Source organism: Athalia rosae, chromosome 6, assembly GCF_917208135.1.
Source record: "Athalia rosae chromosome 6, iyAthRosa1.1, whole genome shotgun sequence".
NCBI classification, from domain to species: Eukaryota; Metazoa; Arthropoda; class Insecta; order Hymenoptera; family Athaliidae; genus Athalia; species Athalia rosae.
The window spans coordinates 10,074,273-10,094,920 of NC_064031.1; the positions used below are offsets into that span (position 1 = coordinate 10,074,273).

Below are 20,648 nucleotides of genomic sequence, written 5' to 3' on the forward strand. Positions count from 1 at the left end.
AGCATAAAAGCGTAGAGCTTGTCGCTTGCCGCTTGCAAGTGAGTAAAACTCGCCAACAACTTTCCAGAGTATGCATTTTATTTTTAAAACTTATAAAAAATCAAAAAGGCTCAAGTGCCTTTTGTATAATTAATTAATCGATTATCGACCCCAAATGTCAGCAGTGAAACGAGATACCTAATTGTATGGGCAGGCTGCTTACTCAAGAATTACCGCTTGTTCCATAATCTGGAGTCTTAGTAAATATTGTAAAATAGTTGATAATGCATCGGTGTAAAGGGCAGAATTTATTTCATGCTTGCAAAGAATTATCAGCGAAAATGTTCTTTTTCTTTCAAACTGAACCAGCGTACGAAGGCATGCGACAGTTAGTATCGTCCCACGAAGTTCCCGTTGGATAAAGTCAACCGCCTACTCTGTAAGATATTATTCGGCGCAACGAACGTTAGTTGACTATTTTATTTCATTTTTTTCCAAATAATATAGGTAAGTACGTTGGATGTTTACGAAAGTCACACTGGTTTATTTATGGTGCATGCAAAATTATAGATCGACTAACATCACGCAACAATTGATTTCCAATTATGCATGTACATACATACACACACAATGATGACGAAAGGTCCGATTGCCGCTGTACGTTTAATACATATTATCAATTATTATTATTATTACTATTACTATTATTCTTATTGGTATTATTATTATTATTATTGTTGTTGTTGCTATCATAATTATCATTTTCATTATTAAAATCATGATCACCAGCCTTCTCATCGTCACCATCATCATCTTAATTACTGTTATTAATATTGATATTATTATTACTATTGTTATTATTATTATGATTATAAATGGTATTATTATTATCCTCATAAACTTATTGTTATCAAACTAGTGAGGACGAGTGAGTTTTTTTTTTTGTCGAGCAACTTCTTGAAAAGTGAAAAAAAAACATTGGATAATGAATGAAATAATAAAATATCCATGTATATGTATATATATGTACATACTGCATCATGGATACATACTTATACATGTGTATGTGTATATACCTATGTACATCGCTAGGTAAATTATTATGTTACCACTTAACGAACTGTTATTGGAAATAATATGGTGAATTTTTAAGTATAAGTCAACGAATTGAAGTGTAACTAATTACTTGTAACGTAATAACGACTTAAGTGCTTGACATATTATACGTATAAAATATCGTTTCTTGTATAATATTGTACGAGAGAGTGAAGTATACATATATATATACTTATATACATATATATCACCATAGACATATATATGTATATATATAAATATAAATATTTAGTTATCTATAGTTATAAATAAATCGTAATGAGAAGAGAAGAAAGGATCGCGTCGCAGAGCATCGTATGAAAATCCTTCCAGAGATCTTGTGAAAAAAGAGTCAAGTTAATACAATAGAGCTGCTATTCCTTCATAAAATTCGAATTTCGAAAATTGCCGGGGGGTCGAGTTTAACCCCTTATCGGATAGAGGGCGGTTCGCACCCTATTTTTTAAGGGCGCAGTACGCCTTGAACATTGCGACGGTTGTTTGAATAAAACGAAGGGTGTTCGCCCCCCGACCGTCAGATAGCGCGGGCGCCGTATACATCCGCAGAATCAAAAAAGACAGCTGGGAAATGTAACATCACGCATCGATTTGGTGGATGGTGGGTAGCGGTAGCCCTTTGCTGGCGTCTGAAAAGTTTCTCCCGTGTTTCCCCCAAAGTTTATCAATAAAACCGTGTATGAATAATTTCCGTGTAGTGTCGAAGTGTTGACGGTGATCGCTAGGCGTGTTTATTTAAAAAAAACGGTTAAAATAAGTGCGCGATATAACGTTCAAAAACGGGCAAAGTAATATCTAATTTATATCGGTCGACATGCCGTTCCTCTCGTGACAGCGGCAGCGAGCCCCTTTCACCCTCGACGACCCGCTCCGGTTCGTCGACCATTCCGAATTTCCCGACGACGAACCCCCCCTTCAGACACGAATCGCCGTTCTTTTGGGTTCACAACAATGGTGTGATTCACCTCTCGTTTCTTATATCCGCGGAGGCTCAAGGGATACAGAGCGGATTATAAAAAATAAGGAGAAAGAATCAGGCGCCCCTGGATGTTGACGCTATTGGATATTATTGCTGCATTGCGGTAAGTTGGATACAATATTCTCTTTTTACTCTCACTCGCCTCCTCACTTTACCACCCCACCTCCGCCACCCCCGTCGTCTCTTATTTGTCATCTTACTCATACCTACCTAGACCTACTTGTGTCATTTTTATAACTCGCCCCGTACCACATCATATGTATTTCCATCTTCCAGCATAGGTATGCCTTACCCCCGTGGCACATTCGTTTCCGTGGTGCCTACAGGGTGTGCGTGTTTGAAACCCGGTGTCTTCCCTGTATTCAACAACCATTTCTTCTTTTCTTTTCTTTTCTTTTTTCTTTTTCTTCATTTCATTACGTTTTTTCTTATTACTATTCCACTTCCGTTGACCTCTGCACCCTACTCTCCAGAAATTCCTCTTCTCCCCGATTATTCTCTGTCTCTACCACGTCCTTTTCTGGTGTGCTATATTCCTCGACCGAATTACGTACAGAAGAACAAATAATAATTAAGTGACGTCAGCGTCTGACGAATATGAACGCGCTCCCTTTTTTCCTTTTCTCGTCCCACTCCCCCTTCGCTGTTGAAAATCGGCCGATTATTGCCCTCGTGTCTAAGGCCATCTCACGATCTCACGCGAGTCGCGATGTACATCGACCCCACGGTACGTACCGTCACATCGCCATTCTTTGTAATCTTGCGATTGCGGAATCTGTATCTCTGGCTGTTTTTGCGGGTGACGCGACCATTCGCAACCCTCCTGCTGATAAATCGCCGCAACTGATTACCGTTACCATGTGATAAAAAAGGGAACAAAAAAAAAAAAAAAAAAAGGAAAAAATAGTCAGCTGTACAAGGGTAATCGACCTTCGTCAAAATATTTCATCTTTTCTTTCTCTCCGGCAAGGTATTTCAACATTCATTGATGAAAAATATTTCCCGGCTCCTTATTCACCTACTCCGACAGGAGTTTATTAAAATTAGAGATTCACGGTCCTCCGTAACACACGTCACACGGTATACGTATGTGTGTATATGATCGGCCTATCGACTCCACGGAATTTCTTTATTTTCATCGAATCTCCTAAAAATGTTCCACTGCAATACGATCGAGCTGAAATACACTTCTCCGAATAAAAGGCTGACAAATCAATCGATCGATCTTGAAATCGTATTCGGGATTAACAATAACGCGTACACCATTGTCAGATTTCGTAAGAAATTCAAAGAATATTACCCGTCAAAAATCACGATGGACAAAAAATTTTGGGAATCTGGTACCGCTGCGGCGTCTAGAGTACAATACAGTAGGTGGTACAGCGATTCTCGACGTTGGTACGTTCGATGAACTCCGAACCACCCGTGAACTTTATACATATACATATACATATACATATACATATATACATATACATATACATGTACCAATTTACCCCGTGTACAGGCCGCGTCGCGTGAAATACATTTATTATTCGTTGGGTTTTTTCTTTCAGTTTGTTTTTTTTCCCTTTCTTAACCGTTGTTAGCGCGATGAATGCATCTCGGAGACGCGTATGCATATGTATACATACCGTGTACGTACGTATGCAATTCGCGCTGCAGTTGCAGCTGTTCAATCTCCCACTTCCTCTCCCCCTCCCCCCCCCCCCCCCGCTGGCGCGTTCTCGTTCGGCTAAATTCCGATTTCGATTTCTCTCTCGGACCTCATCCCCCCACCCCCCACCCCCCTCCCTCCTCCCCCGTCTGCCCCCGGCTGATACGGAGGGATGTCTTTTCCTGCGGGACAAATACGATCGAAAAAGTAGCGGCTTATGTACATACAGATACATACGCTTTAAGCTACAGCCCGGAATTATGTAGCGTACGTATACATATACTGTACACGTATATGTATACGGATAATGTTCACTCGTTGCATATACGGTCGTTTAACGTTTATGTTGTACTTTACGTCGTACGTACGCGTTGTGTGTGTTAATAATAACGTATACGGCGGACACACACACGATATACGATATATCGCGAACGGTGGCGATATAAAGGCGTTAAATAGCTGCTTCGGTTCTATAACTCTTTGACCTCGTGCACCCGTTACATGTGTATACGCACACGTATACGTAGGGAAGCCCTACGCGACGAGTACGTATAATGTACATGCGATGCATTTTATTTTAGTTTGTATATTGTACGTACACCATGTATCTGTGTTGTAACGCACGTACGTACGTTGTATACACATGTAACGTGTACGCACCGCGGCATAACGCGCGTAACGCCCGTTGAAAACTAACGCAACGATCAGGCCGATGTCGCCGGGCGTCTAGCCGCTGCGGTTGGGCTGATATTATAATGAAACGTTTTCTATTTTATTTATATTTGCGCATACGCTGGGGTGTAGACTACGCGACCGACGTACGTATCTTACGTATACAAGTATACATGTACATACGCGATCGGTGTAGCCACGGGGTATGCCGTCCCGACACCTATATGTAAGTATATCCGTGCTATATACGGTTCCGTACAATGCGTCGTACGTCTCTCGGTGCGTGTCGCATCCCTTTATCAGCGTATAACACGTGACCGTGCAACTAAGTCGTGTAATATATGTATACATCTGACTATTGCATTCGTCTACTAGAATCCATTCGATAGGAACCCGCCAGACGATGTGCGGTGGCTAGCCGCCGCATCGGTGCCAATGGAGATAAATGGAAATACCGTTCGAGTCCAACGTCTTTACATTGGTGCAACAAACGCGTACCTATAGCAGGATATCGTATACATATAAAATCGTACGGATATGCACGCACACCGTAGGTCGGACATCGACCCACCGATCGTGTTTCGCTCTTCCGTCTATTCTTCACCCTTTTCGATCCCATGGCGTTCATTAAAAATAACCAACCCTTTGCGTACATGTGCGCAACCCCCGTACGCTCGGCGCATTGTCTCCGATATTTATTCGTTTAACGTTATTTATTTTCAGGTCGGCGACGCTGCGGCAGCGTCGTGGGGATCCGGCTAACGAAATTTCCCATTAGCTGCGGTGATCGTGGAGGAAAATCATATCGAGGGGACCCACGGTGCACGTAAGATCCTGGCGGAAAGAAGTGCGGAGATAGATATTAAGAGAGAAAGAGAGAGAGAGAGAGAGAAACGAATACCGTTGGTTTACGCGGTTTGGGGAAAACAGGGTCTGCGAAACGAAGGAGGAGGAGGAGGAGGAGCGGGTGTACCGCGAGCCGCTGACCCGGAGTCACCCCTTTATCGTCTACCGGACGATCCGGCATCGGGAGGAGGGGAAGAAAAAAAGAAGAAAAGAAAAAAAAACAAAAACCCCCAACAAGAAGATAAACAACGCAGTTTCGGATCGAGATACGAAGATCGGAATATATATCAGCCTCGTTATGTCGGCGTTCGTTCGGACGACCCTTACTGAAAATTACGCGACCGAGTGACCGCAGCGCGAGTTGACCACGCGAGTGCAGTGCGTCTTCTGTTTGTATATAGTGGTAGAAGTATCATCGGATAAAATTGTGTCACCTGTAAAACCAGACAATCGTACAGCTATGCCAACGTACGCGAGTGTCGCCGTGCACCTGGCGATGGTCCTTGCCGTCGCTATGCCCGGTGTAACGTTAGCGGCATGGCAAGAGAATGTCAGGCCCAAGATGTACGTCCAACTCGGTGAGTGATATTACGCTACACCGCGAATCTTTTTCGTCGAATAATTTATTGTAACACCGTTGTACCCCAACGTCGTGATAACGATCAATTTATACCCATAGTGGGGGGGTGAACGTTAGATTATACAGGAGTATCAACGATCCGCGAGATGGTAAAACGGAAAGTGAAAACATTGTCATTCGGAGGAGATAAACAGACGAATAACTTGGCCGCGCGGAATGACACGGTATACACGTACAGTATACGTATGTATGCATACCGCTACGGGAGAGAAAATGAATCTAAACTTTCTTTTACGAGCGAAGTACCGCGCGGTGGTGTACTAGCGATATAATACATACACGGTGGTAGATATACATGTGTGTGCGTTTTACTCGTGGAACGAGGGAGAAAAAGGGGCACGCCGGTTCGCCCACCCCCGCAAACGGCAACGCTGCAGCTATACGCGGGGGATGAGCTGCAAGGGCGATTCTCCATCGCCCTCGGGTCGTTACGCGGACGTGCGGGGTGCGTTTCGAATACAGAAGCGCAACGCGGCATATATATATATAGGAACGATCGTTCGCGAAAAATCTAATTTCGAAGAAAACGTCGCGTCGTCGTTCGCGTTCGCTATAGATCCGTTGATTTTTTCTTAAAAATTTTTCCACTTTCTTCGTCCGGTACGGACTCGGCCTCTCCTTTCGCAGAGAGTCGTCTTTACGGATCGTACGCGTGTCCCGTCCACGTGACACACGCGATATCGCTCGCACACACGTCGCTCGTATCTCTAATACGCACACGTTGTACACGACGTATGTAACGTACAACGGAGGCGCGGGTGATGTCCACTACTTATACGAAAACGCGTAGCGCCCGTTCACACATGCACGCGAATACACCGTGTGTGCGCGCGTATACGTCGTTACATGTGGTACGCGCGTATGAGTAATATATACGGGGGTGGACGAATATGAGGGGGACACTGCGCTGCAAACCTCCCCCCCCCCAGTATAAATGCGACGAGGGCGGTCGACGTTACACGAAAATCTCCGAGCGCCACCACGTGGTCTTGCCTGCGAGGGGCGATCAATACCCACACGGAGGAACTCGCGATCGGGACCAAGAGACTCGGTTATAGGGTGCACGCGGGATTTTCGGGGTCATCGGGGTCCTTTTTCTCATTCTTAGCCCCCCCCCCCCCCCTCACCCCTCTCACTCTCCCGAAAATATATAACCCTTACGGTTCTCCTCGGAGACGATGAATGTCCCGCTTATTCATCCTAGCCGCGGAGCAGCTAATGCATACTCGCTCTGCTACGTCTGATCTTCGGACAAGTGTGTGCGCACACCTACTGGCGTTCGGGATCTAATAATTAGATCCGACATTTTTACAATACATTTTGATAAATTTTTCCCCCCCCTCCGCTGTATACCCACGGGTATACGTATACTTCGTATCGTTATATCTGCTATACGTAGATACAAATTATAGTTTGTCCCAAAAAAAAAAAAAACGAAGAATCGTTTTTCAGTTCTGGTAGTCGACGATCGAAACATTTCCCATACGATTTCGTAATCCAGCGATTTTCGGAGCGTTGCGCGAGTTGCGAAAAAAAAAAAACAAAAACCAAAGAAAAAAACGGGGAGGAAAAAGGAATCGTCGGTTTTTGCGAGCCGTACCTCGATAGACATCGCACATGTTGTAGCATGTAACATGAATTTATTATGCATAGAGTAGCAATATCGCGTATATGTATATATATGACGTACGTTACGTACGTACGTAGGTACACATACGGTGAATTGGGTAGGTAAATGCCGGGAGATGTCAGCCACCCCGAGGGCTCGGGCATATATTATAATAAGAGGTGGAAGGCAGCGAGCGATCGTGACGCCGAGCACGTGGCATCCGTACAGCTGGGCAGACGTGGCGGTGCCGTCGCGACGCGACGCGATTCGTCTACCGTCCCATGTACGTACATATGATACGTATACGTATACGTATATACTTACTTACGTGTATCCCGTACGCGTACAAAGCGAAAATTTCACCGTTTGATTATCAATGACGTTTATTACGCTCGTGAAATTCTTTGTTTTTCCCCTTAATCCTTCGACCGATTCCGACGTTAACGCGCGACGTCCGTCGCCACGAATATATCCTCATCGATTATCTTCGTCGTCATTCCGCACCTAGTTCACCGGTATTGCATGCGCACTATTATATCCATATATCCATATATATATATATATATAATACATGTAAATGTGACAATTCCGAAATGTAAATCGGAAACTCGTTCATTAGTTTCTCATTAATAACGCGAACGCCGCATCCGAGCTGTACAGTCGTTATACGTATAATACACGATCTCCGATTGTCAGCTCGTCGCAATTTTATCCATATATATATATACATATATAGATATACAAATACATACGTACACGTAGAGGTGTACGTGCATCCGCGGTGGTTCCGTGACGTCCTTATACGAAGATGGACGACGGTCGTACAGCCGGTAGGACGACGGCTCATTAGGAGCTCTAACGACCGACGCGCGGATGCAAGTGCAAGTGCAAGTGCGCCCGATGCCAGCCAAAACCCCCCTCCTCCTCCCCTCTCCCCAGTGTGTACGTGTGTACGTGCGACGAAGTTGAATCACCGGGTACCACCCTCTTCCCCCCCCCCCCCCCCCCCCCCCCTCCCCCCATTCGCGTCCTCATCCTCATCTCCGTCACCACACCGAGCCCCGATCTGAAAGTCAGATTTTCTCGCGTCGCGTCGTCGTCGTCGTCGTCGTAGCGCGGTGTACGGTGAGATGTCCTGTGCAATAAAATAGCGATAACGTAATTGAAAATGCAATTACGCCCCGCGTTTCGTACTATATGTATAGTTATGTGTGTATACATATGTACGTATGTACGTACACCTGATACGGTAGGTATATTATACTACACGCGTCGCAAGACGGACCGTTCCGCTCTTTACACCATTGTCATTAATAAAATCGTAATTGAAATATCTTCGAATACGTATTTGTACGCGATGTAATCGGATTTAGATTATACACGTATGTAATACGGGTAGCGTATAGCTTAGAGAGACTCGATTCGTCGTTCTATTTTATTTTATTTTATTTTATTTCAACTTTGTTTCGGTTTTATTAATGGAATTAAACGTGTAATCGAATCACACCTGTCCGTTACCGCGCTACTGTACGCACTACATTTACGTATATATATCGTACTCGATGTAGCCCCCGGTTTCCACATATGTATATCTTTACCTATTATGCATGTATACCGCACCGTATGTACCGTGTACATAAGGCTATGTACGTACGTACGTAGGACAATTTCTATACGTACTGGAATTATCACAGCGGGTGTAAATTCAACAACTATAGTATACGAGTGCCGAAGCTGCACGAATCGCATACGCGGGCAGCCCGCTATTACATACGTATACGTATATACATAACATGTATCTACCTACACGCTTGGTAAATACCTATGTACATTTACCCAACGCATATACACCTGTACGCTCAGGTGGAGTTTACGCAAGTGTGTTCGTGCGAATTGTGATGCGATCTACGCGCGTCTCACAATCAGCTGCATACCTGCTGTACACCACGCGTCGCGATACATACACATACGCATACGTGTGGGTAGGTTATAGAGACACATATAGCCGATGATGGTTTTGCGCTGTGCGGCGGCGGCTGGCTGGAGGTAGGGGAGGGGGTGCGGTATCGCGTCGTCCCCTGTCAGATTATGCGTTGCTAATTGTCGCCGACGACGAATTCCCATGCGCGACGACACCTGCACAACTGCAACTGCGCTACGTACGCATACGTACGTATACGTACGTACTATCGAGCACGCAACGCGTGCAACAACAGAGGCCCTAATTAATGATTATTCTCTATGGGTAATACGCGGGATGAATTGCATCTACATACGTATACGCGCGCGTGTGCGTATTACGACAGGTATTACGGGGCGGGGGGGAATCCGGCCAATTTTATCCTTCCCAACGAAGCGAGGCTGTTTGGACGAATTTATTTTTTTTTCAGATCATTCGGCTAAATGTATACGGAACTAGTCTCGCGATAATCGAGATGAAGGATAATTGTATAATTCTTTGTCGACCTTGTTGCGGGATAGAAAACTGAGGGGTTCGCTCGTATTCAATTTAGAGACATTTCAGCCAAAGAAGCGTTGAAATTTTATCTTCGCCATTCCAAGGAGTGCGCGCTTCACGATACGGTGTAATTGTATGCACGTATGTACCTACATTAATCAAAATGAAACGGCGCAGCGGCTCGTCGGTGTATATCGGACTATCGTATATAAATAGTTTCAGTTATATGCTCGATTGGAAAATATATATATACGTATATCTACGGAGGGCAGAATTTCCGGAAATGAAAAGACCGGTACACGCGCAGTATATATAGTTAGACATAGGTACACACGATGGACTATTTTTATTCCATCGAGCGCCGCTAGTGTGGAGACCATCGGCTTCCAATATATGACCCTTAAAACTACCCAACGCTCGAATCTCGCTGCCCGGATTCCGGGTATATCGTGTCAATTTTTTTTATCGACTTCTCGTCCCGACCGCTTGATACCGCTGTAACTGTTTCACGAAACGATCGCTCTTACGTAACGTAAGAAAGAGCGCAGGTGATACCGCGGCGGTTTGCAGGTGGCCGAAGACCCTCTTCGAAACCATCCCTTCTCTCACGTACCTGCAGCGGTACCGGCAGCTGCCGTGACGAAACGGAATGCGTCGGTAGAAAATAAAGAAGAAAAAAAAAAAAAGGAAAGAAAAAGAAAGAAAGAAAGAGAAAAACACGTATCGCCCATCGACGTACGGATATTGCGGCACACGAAAGACGTCGTCGTCACCTGAACCGAAAAAATAAAATTCATTTTAACATATCGGCGATACAAGCAGCACTGCAGGTTTCGCCGCTGTACTCTGACCTTAATTAGGTTCGGGCGGACGAGGAACTGCTCGATTTGTTTACCGGGTTTAGCGGGGGGTGAAATTTTGAAGTATTCATTCGTGTACAGTCTGTGCATACACTTGTCGCGTGTACCTACATCGTTTTCCTTTCTCCTCCTCCCGTGCTTCGGTATATTGTGAGGTTATACGGAGCGCGTATAGTGTGGCAACAATTACGCCAATAGAATACATAAGTACACACGGCAGATGATACACTCGCGTACGTACGTACGTAGGTGTGTAACATAGGTATATAAGACAGGTATGGGTATGGGTATGGGTATGGGTATGTAACGGTGCGACGGCACAGGCAGCGGCGCGTTATCGATCTCCTTTTCCTCACCCCGTGTAACACGTACTCCACGTTTGTTCGCGTTCGTTCTTCGACGAATGCAGAAGCCAGGAAGCGCTTCCAAGTATGCGGCCGTGGACCGACCGCGGGCTCGGATCATCCGACGCGCTCACGATTCCGACATACGGCGGTAGGCGAGGACCTTTAATTATACCGGGAGCCGGAAAAGGAGGAGGGAAAATCGGGAGCACGAGGATCAACCGTCCGATTCCTCGCTGTGCCGTACCCGCGGTACCGATTCGTGGTTTCAATTGATATATACATACGTATACGACGGTAGCGATTTCGCGCGATAACGCGAATCCGCGTGTTTTTTTTTTCCGTGATCCCGCGCGATCATCGCGATTTCCCTGTAATTTTTAAATAGCATAGCACATTATCCTCGCGTTTCTCGGACCACCTGTCCGATCGCCGGTCGAAGCCACGTGTAGATTAACGATTCGACCGAACGACGTCGTAAAACTTCGGCTGGGTTTTTGCTATGCAAAAACGGCGTGTGCAACCCGCACCTGCGGACCTCGGCAACAGGTATACCTATTGCAACGTGCAATCCAGTTACATATATATATATAGGTGAACAGAACGAACATGCGGCAGGTATACGTATACATAAGCTACGTACACATACCTATAACTATAGATTACGGGTCCTCCGGGGGGGATGAGAGAGGAGGGGGGGTGGGGGGGGGGGGGGGGGGACGGTACGCGCTATGCGTTTGTGGATAATTGCAATCTACGGGCGTAGAACGAGAACAACGTGTACCGCGGTGCGAAACCCCGTAGAAATCGTGCGTGTGCGCGCGAGCGCTACGGTATAGGAAAACGCAACGAGAGAGTTTCACGGAAAACACAAAGCAAACTCGGTGAACGATGAGATTGGAACGAATCCGGGATGCGGAGGTGCGTCGACAATCGTCGTTCGAAAAAGCCGGAGGGAATTTAAATGAGGAAGAATATTATTCGGTCATCTTTAAATCCGAAGAACGTGTATCGGAAAGGCGTCGAAACTTTCGCTACGTCGTCGTTGGAAGCAATCGAAACTAAAGTTTTGATCCGACGACGTTCGATAGCGTTCGCTTTATCCATTTTCTCGAAACGTGGAACGTGGGATGCCCGGGACAAACGTATCGCTGCGTATACGTATACTCGTCGTAGCGCATCCTCGGTGAATTTTAACGGGTAACCGTTATACCGTACGCCGTACCGCAAGTGGCGAACAGATGTGCCGCAGCAGCGAGCTAACTTCGTCTCGTAAACCGTCCGTCGCGATCGCATGCGACACTGCGTGACTTCGATATCACGGGAAATATTAGATTCGCTTAAAAAAACTTACGTGCTTTTTACAACGAGGTATAGTTTCGCGATACACTTGCGTCACCCCCCCCCCCCACGGCCTCCGTAAATCCAACGCGTTTTGTGCCCAACTTTTGATCAACGGACGTCTAACGAATATCCATCCTTGTTATCGTATCGCCGTAGGTGCCGAGGACGTTTTCAGGTTTACGGGAAACGAGACGCACACCGATTATTTCCGGCTGGTTCTGAGAGACGGAAATTTTCTCCTGGTGGGAGGAAGGTGAGCATTACAAGGCTACGTAGTTATTTTTTTCTGCGTTAAGCACCGCGACTGTATCCCTTTTATCATGCGACGTCGAACGCCGTAATGAAATCGATAATCCCTTTCCCCAGAAATCTGGTGCACAACTTGAGCCTGACGGATCTCACGGAACAACAACGTCTGACGTGGTACTCGCCTGAGACGGACATAAAAATGTGCCTCGTCAAGGGCAAGGACGAGGAGAAGTGTCAGAACTACGTCAGGATTCTGGCCCAGACGGGACCCGGTAATCTACTGGTCTGCGCCACGAACGCCTTCAAACCGGTGTGCAGGGATTATCTGGTACACGCGGGAAACTACACCGTGGCAAAGGAGAAGCCGGGTCAAGCGTTGTGCCCCTACGACCCGCAGCACAACAGCACCTTCGTCTACGTCGACGGTGAATTGTACACGGGAACCGTAGCCGACTTCTCCGGAACGGACCCCATCATATACAGGAACCCCCTGCAGACGGAGCAGTACGACTCCATGAGCCTCAACGGTTGGTTCCCTAAGAATATAACCGACCTTGACGTTTCGTCTCGTTGATTTCGTCGCGTTGTTGTTTTTGTTTTTGTTGTTTCTCATGTCTCGGCGGACGATGATATCATACATTGCTTTGTTTTCCAGCGCCAAATTTCGTCAGTTCCATGACTCAGGGGGACTTCGTTTACTTCTTTTTCCGGGAAACTGCGGTGGAATACATCAACTGCGGCAAGGTGAAGACTGGGGGGTGTTATTTTTAACCCGTAAATCGTACCTCCGCCGTCGATTCGTTGCGCCGAATTTTACAACCGACTATTTCTTTCAGGCTGTTTACTCTCGCGTGGCGCGAGTCTGCAAGTACGATCACGGCGGACCGCACAGATTCAGGAATCGTTGGACTTCGTTTCTAAAATCCAGATTGAACTGTTCCGTGACCGGCGACTTTCCCTTCTACTTCAACGAGATTCGTGAGTAGATTTCCACGTTCGGGTTTTTTCCCCGATCGCGGCCGATCTCGTTACAACGTTGGTTAATTTTTCTTTTTTTTTTCCCGGTCCGTCGTGCAGAGTCCACGACCGAATTGATATCGGGTCAATACGGCGGAGTATCCGCGCAGCTGATATACGGTACGTTCACCACCCCGGTGAACAGCATTAGCGGATCGGCCGTATGCGCGTTCTCGCTGCAGGACATAGCCGACACGTTCGAGGGGAATTTCAAGGAGCAGAGCGCCCTCAATTCCAACTGGCTTCCCGTCCAGAGCACCAAAGTACCCGACCCGAGACCCGGCCAGTGCGTGAACGACTCACGCACCCTGCCAGATCTCACTCTGAACTTCATCAAGAGCCATTCGTTGATGGACGAATCGGTGCCGAGTTTCTTCGGTCAGCCGATCGTCATACGAACGAGTTTTCAGTGAGTTCCATCGCACGAATGTCGAGCGGCGTTTCGCGAATCGAACGACGAAACGGCGCCACTCTTTGCTCGCCGGAGAGCCCCGCTTTACGAGCAATTTTCTTTTACGCTTTACATTTCCAATCCATTTGTATGCATCCCGTCGTATCGTCGTCGGGACTCCCCCGTCGTACGTTTCGGGGGGGAAAAAAATTACCGACATTTTCCACCCCCCTCGAACGCGCGGACGGGGGGGTTTTACACGCGAATCCGAATCAATGTCCCCGACGCCGTGTAGTTTTCCATATTCTTCTTTTGTCATTGCAGCTACCGGTTTACGCAAATTGCGGTGGACCCTCAGGTGAAAACACCCGGCGGTAAAACTTACGACGTCCTGTTTATCGGCACCGACAACGGCAAAGTAATAAAAGCCGTGAACGCCGAATCCGCCGATAGCCACCAACGGGTCAGTCCGGTCGTAATCGAAGAGATCCAGGCTTTCCCGGCGACCGTACCCGTGCGCGGTATCAAGGTAGTCCGGGCCAGCCAGGCCGGCGACGGCCTCGAAGATGGGCGTCTCGTCGTTATCGCCGATGGGCAGGTACAGGCGTTGAGGTTGCACAGGTGCTACAGTGACAGGATTTTGTCGTGCGGCGAGTGCGTGGCTCTCCAGGATCCCTACTGCGCCTGGGACAAGATCGAAGGGAGATGTAGAGCCCTCGTGGGACCCGCGGCTACCGACGCCACCAGATTCCTTCAGAGCGTCGCCAGCGGATTACACGCGTCCTGTCCGCCGAGCAAATCTTTGAACAAGGACGCCGGTAGCGTGGGCGCTATATCGGCCAACCAGAACAAATTCCCTCAGGATTCGATGATACCGAACAAGGAGAGCCAGGGGGGAGAGATCATCAATATTATGCAGGACGAGGAGCAACAAAATTCCGGTGAGTCCCGAGCTCGTTCTTCTGTACTTTCTCTCGATTTCGCTATAGTCCGGTGTCTGTGTGTGTGTGGAGAACGCATGTGAAACGAGTGGTCCGCCGATGGAACGATCCTATGCTGTTTCGCACAGTTTTGTAAAAATATTGAAAAGAATCGAATCAGATTTCTATTGATTTTGATCGTTGGAACGATTTCCCAAACTGTGGTCCAGCGAACAGAACGGACCAGCATCTTTCTGCGATCTTGAAGATAACGTCCGCTCGAGATTCAAAACCAAATTTCGATCATTTTCCAGCTGCCAAACGGTGTCGAGTCGAAAAATATTGAACATCCGACATTCGAACGTATTCGTTGATCGCACAAATTTCGTATTCTGTACCCGATCTGTGCACGATTTCATTTTGACTTATTTACAGTATGCGAACCAGATTGAGCTGTATGTAGAGCCGAATGTTCAAGATTGAAAAGTATTCCGTATAACGTATACCTCATACCCAGACATGCGTCTCAGACTATCTCGTTTGGCTTATTTCTTGAATTCCGATAGCGCGCGGCCCTTTGTATATTGAAAAATAGATGTGAGGAGTTCGGGATACCCGCTGCGAAGTATTACACCATGTTTTTCATCGATGAATTTCGGAGGCGCCTATCAACGTTGCGAAACCTTTTGATTCAGGTCCCGCAGTGTCAGCCGCCGATTCACCGCCTCCCCAGTACTCCGTGGAAACGTTGGTGATGGCCGTGGTCGCCGGAGCGCTAGCGGCTCTGCTCGGGGGTTTCGTCGCCGGGTATCTCTGCGGGAGAAAATGCAGGAAAGACGAGGACGACAATCTGCCGTATCCCGATACGGAGTACGAATACTTCGAGCAGCGGCAAACCGTGAACAGGTATTAGTTCGGTGCCAAAGAAATCACGGGGGGGCGCGACGACTCCGATCCGTATCCGAATGATATGAAAACCTTGACCACTTTTACAGCAGGCTAGCGCCCGAGCCGAAACTGCTTCCTCAGGAGGAGGTGACGTATGCCGAGCCGGTGCTGGTGCCCCAGCCCCCGAAGCTCCACTCTCCGAAGGGTACGATGCGCAAGCCACCGCCCACACCCGCGGAGACGCTCTTCCAGTTTCCGGACGGTTACGGCTACAGGGGACCCCGCGACAACTTCGGCACGTTACGATCGCATCAGGGTGACGCCTACCGTCGTACGGACGGATTCGCGACGACGAGAAGCGTCAAGAAAGTTTATCTCTGAGAAATGAGCGAGGAGGGAGGAGGTGGCCGTCACCGAAGTCTCGGTAGGCCAGCGCGGAACCGTCACGTCGGTGCAGCTGGCAGAAGTCGTGCCGCGTCGGGAGGAGGTCAATCAACCAGAGAGCTGGCGGGTCCCAGGGCGCTCGAGTCGCCCTCGCCGCCTTCCAGCGTCTCGTCGAGTTCGCCCTCTCCCCCTTCCTCCTCGCCATCGCCGACCCTCGTCACAATACCTATGGGAGGAGTAGGTGGCGGAGGCAGCGTGGGTCTCGGCGGTCCAGGCGGAGGCGGTTCTACCCCTCCGCCGCCGCCGCCCCGCACACCCCCCTGCAGTTTCATATACCGGTCATAGTGTCCGTCGGTTGGTTACGATGTAACTCGTATAATTAGGTAAAATTCCCGACAAACGCGCGCGCGTGGCCCCCTCTCGTTCGTAATACCGAGCGGGAAACAGTTACCAGAAACAGTGTGCCCAGGCACCCCCGATATCCGAACGAAAAAGAAACAAAAGGGAGTGTGGAAAATTTGTGAGAATTAGGCGAAGCGGACAGCGCTCCGTACCTTACGCAACGCGGTGTTTCCCAGGGAATACGAGACGTGACAAGTTATATATATTCGAAAAATCGGCGCCGTCAATTGCAGTATTATTATCCGTCGAATACTGAAAGCTAGTCGTCAGTTTCGTATCAATGACTGCAATTCGCGCACTATATGAAAAGTGCCAGTTTTCTTAATAACCTTTAAGTATAAGCGTCACCGTACGGTAGTAGTGTCAAATAGTTTAGTTCATCGATACCTACAGCCTGACTTCATCTGCCTACGTCGCGGTGTCTCTTTCGATTCGGATAACCCTTTTTTCACCATCCGCTACTCCGAAATCCGATCCGGAGGTTCGTCCCGTTATCGTTGTTCGCCAGAAACTACCAATTCACCCGGTTCGCCGCAAATATCTGACGCAAAATTTGGCGGTTCTTCATAATCCCGGTTAGCTGGGCGGTATTTTGCTGAATTCCCGAGCTCGTCGAGAGGATGAGCGGAGAAAGAGGGGGGGTGGTGCGATAAACGGATAATCGGCGAGAAAGAGACGGGGGACGTAGATTTTAGAGGCACTGTGGTTGTACTCATAAATACATGCATACATACACACATGATAGGTAGTATGTACACTGTACATACCTGACGCGTATTATAATAATAATACTAGTAATTATATTGATAATATAAATTATAATGATAATAGTTACGAATAAGATAACAAAAATAACAATAATAATGAATCGCATACAGCAGCAGTAGAGAGTAAATCGGTGTGTTATCGGATTGTGAAAAGAGATGATACGAAGGTGAAAAAAGTTGGTGTATAGAATCTGATCGTTTGTCTCGAGCCCGATGGTGTATCGTGACATCTGTCTTAAAGTGCTTCTTATTTCGGTGTGTTTAGAAGTAACGCGTATGTGATATAATATACTATATGACGAGATGTTTTCTATTAGGCGATGGATCAACGGGTTTAAGAGAATTTGCGCCAGAGTCCTCACTTCCGACGTGCAGCAGGTCACTTGTCGGCCGTTTTTTATATTTCTTTCTCCGAGTCGGACCTTCTTTTATTACCTGACTGTTTGTACTATACGAATTACCCCTCAAATCGATACCAATTCTGCATTTTGTACAACCGTGACGTTCAAGACTCACCGTGCAGGTACATGGAAACGATAATAATTCGTGCTGCGACTGATGTAAATTTCAATCTTACACGCGTGTCGGAATAAAGTGATTACTGGCGATGAGTAGAATTCGACATTCAAAACGAAGGGAGAAATACAAACAATTAGTAGAGATTGTTATTTTAATTACGTTCGAATTCGAATCACAGCACCGACTCTGATACAGGAAAATAATCGATCTTCAGACCAGCTGGACCACACGCGATTTTTAACCCCCGCTTGAAATTCCTCACCGACTGAAACGGAAGTATTTCAAAGTCAGATAGGAGAGAAGAAGTTCTGAATACTTCCATAGGAGTGAAAGCGTGTGATATATCCATCGTGCGTATCATCGATATCATCGATATCGATCGGCGATCGTGAACGGAGAGCCATGAGCTTCGGGTGAATGAACCGACTATCGGGATGCCTGTTAGCAGCCCATGTTTTTTTTTCTACAAACGGTGAATTGTTAATTGATTGAAATCAGACCGCGGCCAATTACTGTAGGTATAAAAGGCTTTTCGAAGGCCGGAACGCAAAGACTGACTGTAAAAGATCCTGCTATGGCGATCGAGTCCCCTCGATTTAAATTCGTTTGTCGTTTTCCAGGCGTTGTGCGATTGGTGAAAAAAACAAAACCACACAAAAAAAAAAAAAAAAAATACAAAAGAATAGAGCTGAGGTCTTTATAAATTTTTCATTACCGACAGTACAAATTTTTGCATCATTTTACTCGTTGCATGAGTTCGTTTTCTAAACTTACGGGCGAAACATTCCTGGATGGTAATTCCATTCTCGTTGCCACATTACGAATCACAATAACGATAATTCTTCATTAGGGATATCGACTAGACATTACCTATATTATACACTTGTCAAATAGTACAGAACAATTATTATTTCTCAGTCCTATTTCTAATTTACTTTTACTACGCGAGTGGCTCAACGATCCTTTTTATGAGTGGCGTGTTAACCCTTATACATGTGTACGTATTCGATTACTCTGCACCGACGATTACTAGACTGTTGAAGACTATATGCGGATATTCCGCGATTTTTTAAAACTGCCAATCAATATTGCGATTCGTTTGAAAATCAACCTTTTTTGATTTCTGTCTTGTTTGTTTTTTTTTTCATTTTTATTTTTAATACGTTTTTCGTCTATCTTAAGTTTTTACATAGAGCTGACTGGTCCCGCTGTATTATATTGTATACTCGAGTTATTTTTACATAACAAAAAAAAAAAAAGGATGACTCAGGCAAGATACCAAAGATATTAATTATTCTATAATTACTGTACAAGTCGCTGGTCATTGCGATGGTTATCGGTTATCGTTTGGAGGCGCACAAGAATACCGGCTAATATTAATCGAATGAATTGTTATCATTTGTATATCATTATCGCAATTATCAGTAATCATAATCAATTATAGTGCGGTAAGATCTACTTCCGCGATCAATATAGTAAGAACCGTGTAAGGTGTAAAAGAAACCAAAATTTACTTACGCAAAAAGCACAAATCAGTTTATTATGGAATAGGAGATATATTACTTAAGTATAACATAATTACCGATATACGTAGGTATAGGTATACACCTTGTTGAGGAATTTTAAATAATCATGTTAAAGAAAAAAAAAAGTAAAAAAAAACACACTAGTTGGGGGACACTTGATTATAATACGACGATGAGGCGTTGCTGATGAACGGTGCAGCAAAGCGCATGATTTATTATACGTTTGAAATGTTTTCGAAAGGTAGACCCCTACGAGCCATACATATAAATATTTGGATATAGGTCAGCGGTTGAGGAGATAACTTTGCTGCACCGATTATAATTATGTTTACTCACGCGTCGTTTGTCTTTAATATTTAACAAAGAGGCTTATGATCGTTAGCCGGTTCGTACGATTATTATTTTTAAGGGAGTACGCTAAATTTAATTGAAATAAAGTGGATTGAATTAACACGAGGAGGATAAAGGAGAGGAGTAAAGAAATAAAGAAAAAAAAAAGACAGAAAAATATATATATAAGAGTAAAAGTAAAAACGTAAATATTAAGTATGATGAAATAGATACTGCTCCGCAACTATTACCGGAGCCAATTTAGTGATCACCGGAACGCAAGGCGTTGGTGTGACGTTGTCAGGCGACGGGCGGTTAGAAATAGTAGAAGATTAGTACGGTATATAGAATGCTTGAAACGTATATTAATACAATAACATGATATAATATTATAACTTTTTATAAATATATTTTTCCGTCGGAGTCTAGCCTAGGTAGGGGATGTATGCAGTTATACTTATGTATCATAATATTGTACTATTCGTTTATCCGATCTTTAATATTACTACAAAGATCTGTAGCGTTAATTCATCACCGTAGACGTCGACGTAGTTTTACAGGTTCTTAGGATCTTATTGCGTGGATAAGCGAGTAAATGCGTATGAGGAATCTAGTACCTAATCGCTAGATATAAAATACACTACTAGACTAGACATCGTAAACGCGATTGAAGTGAGTTTTACTCATTCGGTTTACACGGTATTAAGTTTGCCCCAGGTACGGAACTGCCTCGATAGAAAATGAAGGCGTAGCT

The 20,648-nt window shown here is 45.8% G+C and overlaps 1 protein-coding gene across 3 annotated transcripts; it reads left to right on the top strand.

Annotated features, from left to right (window-relative positions):
• Positions 1 to 64: 64 nt before the first annotated feature.
• LOC105688877 (semaphorin-1A) lies at positions 65 to 20,106 on the top strand. Of its 3 annotated transcripts, none has more exons than XM_012405510.3 (10): positions 65 to 2,174; positions 5,124 to 5,824; positions 12,658 to 12,754; positions 12,868 to 13,277; positions 13,406 to 13,494; positions 13,587 to 13,728; positions 13,828 to 14,176; positions 14,483 to 15,099; positions 15,774 to 15,984; positions 16,074 to 20,106. In XM_012405510.3, exons 2-10 carry the CDS (start codon positions 5,707 to 5,709, stop codon positions 16,345 to 16,347), a joined length of 2,307 nt encoding a protein of 768 aa, XP_012260933.1. In that variant the 5' UTR covers positions 65 to 2,174; positions 5,124 to 5,706; the 3' UTR covers positions 16,348 to 20,106. The 3 variants fall into 3 exon arrangements, with proteins under 3 accessions (XP_012260933.1, XP_020709607.1, XP_048512956.1); XM_020853948.3 differs by having other exon boundaries at positions 16,077 to 20,106; XM_048656999.1 differs by lacking the exons at positions 65 to 2,174; positions 5,124 to 5,824 and adding an exon at positions 9,510 to 11,706.
• The last annotated feature ends 542 nt before the right edge of the window (positions 20,107 to 20,648 follow it).